This window comes from Aulonocara stuartgranti, assembly GCF_965226115.1.
Source record: "Aulonocara stuartgranti genome assembly, chromosome: 5".
In the NCBI taxonomy this organism is placed as follows: Eukaryota; Metazoa; Chordata; class Actinopteri; order Cichliformes; family Cichlidae; genus Aulonocara; species Aulonocara stuartgranti.
This window is the reverse complement of record NC_138943.1, coordinates 10,825,300-10,829,650: the sequence shown is the minus strand read 5'-3', so window position 1 is coordinate 10,829,650 and position 4,351 is coordinate 10,825,300. Positions and strand designations below refer to the sequence as shown.

The window sequence follows — 4,351 nt, the reverse complement described above, 5'->3', positions numbered from 1 at the left end:
CTCCGGGTTTCTGGCTAGCTTAGCATTAGCATGCTGTCTGTGCAGGTGCTTGTAAAGAGTTGTGTTAGCAGTATAATGCAGCTGTTTCTGTTCTAGATGCAGTTTTCACTTTACCAACGTGCTCTCGTCCTTATCTGTTGTACGAACATCTGTTTACTGGATGCTATGTAGAATAGATACACTGCATATATCCTAGAAAGATCACTATCACATAGCCACTGGCTTACATGCAAATTTAAAATCACCAATTAACCTGCATGCATGCCTTTTTAAGGAAGCCCAAGTACCTGAAGAGAACCTGCACAGGCCTCGGCTGGCCAGTGGATTCAAACCCAGGCAACAGTGCTAATCCATTGTGAATGTTTAACAATGAGTCTTCTATATAAAACAGAATTTGAGTACTGGGTTTGGACGTGAGTCATGTAAACACTCACTTCCTGCTGTGAGAAATTAACCTCCATCGGGCTGATTAGTTTCTTGTCTGGTTTCTTTCACCCTCACGACTCCTCCCTTGCTGTCCGTCTCTGAGTTTCTTCACACTGCCATCAATTACTCCTTAATGACCTAAATCACTTCTTCTCACTCCCATCTCTCCACCCACGAGCCTCCGATGGCAGCCCACATTTCTCGCTGAGGGAAACTCGCCCTGCAAGATGTTGTCACGATGACTGCATTTCTAATGGCGACTGCGGCGCCACCACAGCAACCAGTGACTCCAGTTTGTTTGGGTTCATTAGTGACGGTGGTCATAATGTGGAGCGGAGCTCCAGGCGACAAACATCTTAACTGCAGACAGATCATTTAGCAAAGTTTAGAGCTGAACTGGCAGGCGGTTTGCTGACGCTCGCGTCATTCACGCTGACTCATTCCTCTCCGTGTCTTCACCCTCAACATCAATACAAACATTCAGCCCCATTTCTTAGTAGCCAGCGTGAGTCTGCAAGAGGAACCAGAGGGGATTAGACCAGAAAATAGAAAAATGATAATCCCTCAATTGAATTTCATCCTCCTTTTGAAAACACCTGCTTATGTAAAGAGCATGTATAAGTGTGTAAACCTCCTCCACTGTCACACTTGGGATCAAATTATTAACATGAATAAGCCCCAAAAAATGCTTCCATGTTTTGCTCACTCTTCAGACACAAAGATCACAGATGTCAGAGATGATGGTGCTGACGTTTGTTTCAGGAGCAAATCAAACCATTTTCAATTAAGAGAGTGGGAGGCCTGAGTAAAGTGTGTGTCCGTGTGTGTGTGACGGAGAGGGCTTTATAAAAGGTCTCGAGATTGAATCTGAAGTCAGTTTAGTGTCTAATCAGCCGAAGTACTGCAGTCGCAAACACGGGAAATGTAAGTACCTCTTTAAGAGTCGGATTACTTTAAAGAAGCTTTTAGTTAATTTTTGTTTCATATGATAGTTTTTTAGTTTTTAATTTGATTCATTTTTTTGTACTTAAATGTTGCTGGTGTTTATTTTTTCTGTGTCAGTCAAACAGTTAAAAGTAAATTGAACTTTATAAAATTGAAATTGATATGAAATCCAGATTCATTTAAAGAAAACTGAAGCAGTTTCTTGTTGTGGACAGACCGACCCAACGTGGACGAAACAGACAATATCGGGAACGTTTGCATGCTCGTTTTACGTGTTTTTTCTTTTTTGTGTGTTGAACCCGAAGCCCAGATGGAGTAGGATCCATCAGCTTGATTTGTCTTTGACTTTGGGAGATCATTAGCTCATCATGACTTACCCGTCACACCTTTCTCTGCATACAGCCGATCTTCCAGCTTTGTGAAAAGTTTGTAGTTTGCTTCGAGGCAGAAAACAGCAGCTGTGTTCATTCTGGATTCTGATGCTGGGGGAAAAAAATGAATGGCTGCAGAGGAATCAGATGTGTGGAGAACTCTTTGTTGTTTGTAGGTTCACAGAATTATCTCTTTGTGAGGTAGTGGAAGATAACTTGGTTGCATCCACTAATGAAGCCAAAAATATCCTCCAACACTTAGAATCAGATTCATCCAGATTGTCCACATCATCAAACATTAAAACACAATCAAAACCTTCATAAACGATGCTTTGTGTTCATATTCTACAAGCACATTTATTTCTGGTATTTTTCAGGCTGATTACTGTGCTTTTATATTTACAGGAAATGAAAGAAAAGCAGATGTAAATAGCATATTCTGTAAATATAAGTTGTTCTTCTTAGCAGACACCTAAAGTAATATCTTATATTTTCTGTATTGTTATATTTCAGTGACTTGCATAACTCAGTGGTTCCATAAGAAGTGGTCAGGACCTGGTAATGGGTTAAAGGTCTGTTGGCAGCTATCTAAATAGGGCAAGGAGTGCGTTACAGGTTATTATTTAGCAGTTTATTTGAAGACAAGTTTTTAAACTCTAATCAGAAAATACGATAAGCTTAAATGGGAGGCTTATTCTCATGCAAAAGTCTTTGCATGTTCCCATGTTCTCTTTTCATTCAGAAGAACTTGTTAACTTTAATTTTAGCTGCATTTCTGTCTGCTGATTATCTTTGAGTAGGGATGCATCCACAGATCAGCACATTTCTTATTGAGTGTCACTTTTCTCATGAGACTCATGGGCTCCTGATTTGAGAGCCAATCAAAAGCTTGGACATTGTCTCAGTATGCGGATCGTGGGGATTGGGGATAAAAATGTGGCGCAGTTGCTGAATAGACTCGGGCACCTAATCATAGCCACAAGAAAAACGCACTCACTCGCTCACACGTACACCGCTGAACTAAACATTTCCACAGTTTACCTGACACACAAGCACGAGAACACAAATGTCAGATTCAGTCTGACATTTATGTGATGTCATAATGCATCACTCCATATAGTGCAGCTAACCGCTGCGAGTGGGCATTGTGCTCCTGCGTGCTCTGTGCAGGCCTAAAACACACCGAGGATTTCCAGCAGCGCTAAAGTGTCTGAGGTGCTCTACTTCCTGCTGTGTGCTGCATGTCAGAGGAGACCACTGTGGAAAATGCCCATAAACGATTCTCCTGCAGTTCATGTGTGAAAACGACTCATCTCTACTGAAGAAAATTTCATTTTCCTCGGTTTGTTGAGCTTGTGCTCCTTTTTCCTGGGAACTGGTGGATGATTTTTATCCATAAGAAAGAAAAATGTTTCCAATAAATAAATAAAGTAAATGGGCTGGTTCTTATAGCACTTTTCAACTCTACCTAAGCTCTCAAAGTGCTTTATGTAGCATGTCTCATTCACCCATCCACACACACATATATACAAGCAGTGTTTTCTATGTCTGGATGGGTTTTTTTAATCTAACATTCCCATAGATGAACCCATCAAAAGCAACTCAGGGTTCAGTATCACCAACCTTCAGCAATAGCTGATGTGCATTCAGAAGGTTTGTTTTTTACCTTTCGTATGAGAGGTTTAAATGTGTTTTGTCTTTGCTGCTGTTTTCATGCAGAAGATGCAGACGTCCCACAGGCCTGTGCAGTGGCTCGCTGTCATGCTTCTTGTCATTGTTACAACAGTCCAGGGCCAGCAAAGCGACAGGTGATCTCACTGTTCCCACTTTATTTCAGAGTTTATGAATAATAACTATTACTTATTTATTACGCATTTTCTGTTTTTGGTGTCACTTTGAATCTAAAACAGTTTTCACTCATTTAAAATGTATTCATGTGCTAAGAGATGAATGGACCCAGTTTGCTGTGCTGCGTTTGCGGCTCTGATTTTGTTTCCATAAATGAATCCGTGTGTTGGATAGAACATGTCATTGATGGTTGCTGCATGAACTTTGAGACTGTGCGCTGACCAGCAGCTGCTTCCTGCTGTCTGTTTTCTTTCTGCAGTCGCCGAGCTGTGACCGAACACCAGCTGATGCACGACCGCGGCCGAACCATCCAGAGTCTCAAGAGACTCTTCTGGCTGTCCAGCGCAATTGAGGGTCTCCACACAGCACAGACCCGCTCTGCTGCTTTCAGCCCCACAAAGGTCTTAAATCTGGCTCTGAATCCAGAGCTGATCCCTGATGATGGAAACCCCCAGAATGCCCAAGTCAGGAGCCTCCTGAGAGACTTCTCTAATCTGTACCTGTCAAACGGAGACGACTAACAATGCACAGAAGCAAAACATGAAGCTGAACATATATAAAAAATTTATTGTATCAATTGTTTGAATAATAAAATGCACAAAAAGCACAACTACAAAATCATCCCGAGTGCCCAAAGCACCCATTCAGCTGCAGATGTGTCTCAAGTGTTTAAAAGCAGCTGTAAGTTTAAGTTTAGTTAATAGAGCTGCATGAAAGTGTACCAGTGGGTATAGTGGTAAGGTTTCAATGTAGGACTGCAT

General features: G+C 41.6%; 1 protein-coding gene across 1 annotated transcript; it reads left to right on the top strand.

The window, feature by feature from the left end:
• Positions 1 to 1,326: 1,326 nt before the first annotated feature.
• Positions 1,327 to 4,134, top strand: pth4 (parathyroid hormone 4). Its single transcript, XM_082533903.1, has 3 exons — positions 1,327 to 1,350; positions 3,462 to 3,550; positions 3,850 to 4,134. Exons 2-3 carry the CDS (start codon positions 3,465 to 3,467, stop codon positions 4,109 to 4,111), a joined length of 348 nt encoding a protein of 115 aa, XP_082390029.1. The 5' UTR covers positions 1,327 to 1,350; positions 3,462 to 3,464; the 3' UTR covers positions 4,112 to 4,134.
• Positions 4,135 to 4,351: the final 217 nt, after the last annotated feature.

Coding starts and splice junctions, on each gene's coding strand:
- pth4 (XM_082533903.1), top strand. CDS start 3,465: ATGCAGACGTCCCACAGGCCTGTGCAGTGGCTCGCTGTCATGCTTCTT. Junction 3,551..3,849: donor CAGGGCCAGCAAAGCGACAG/GTGATCTCACTG, acceptor TTCTTTCTGCAG/TCGCCGAGCTGTGACCGAAC.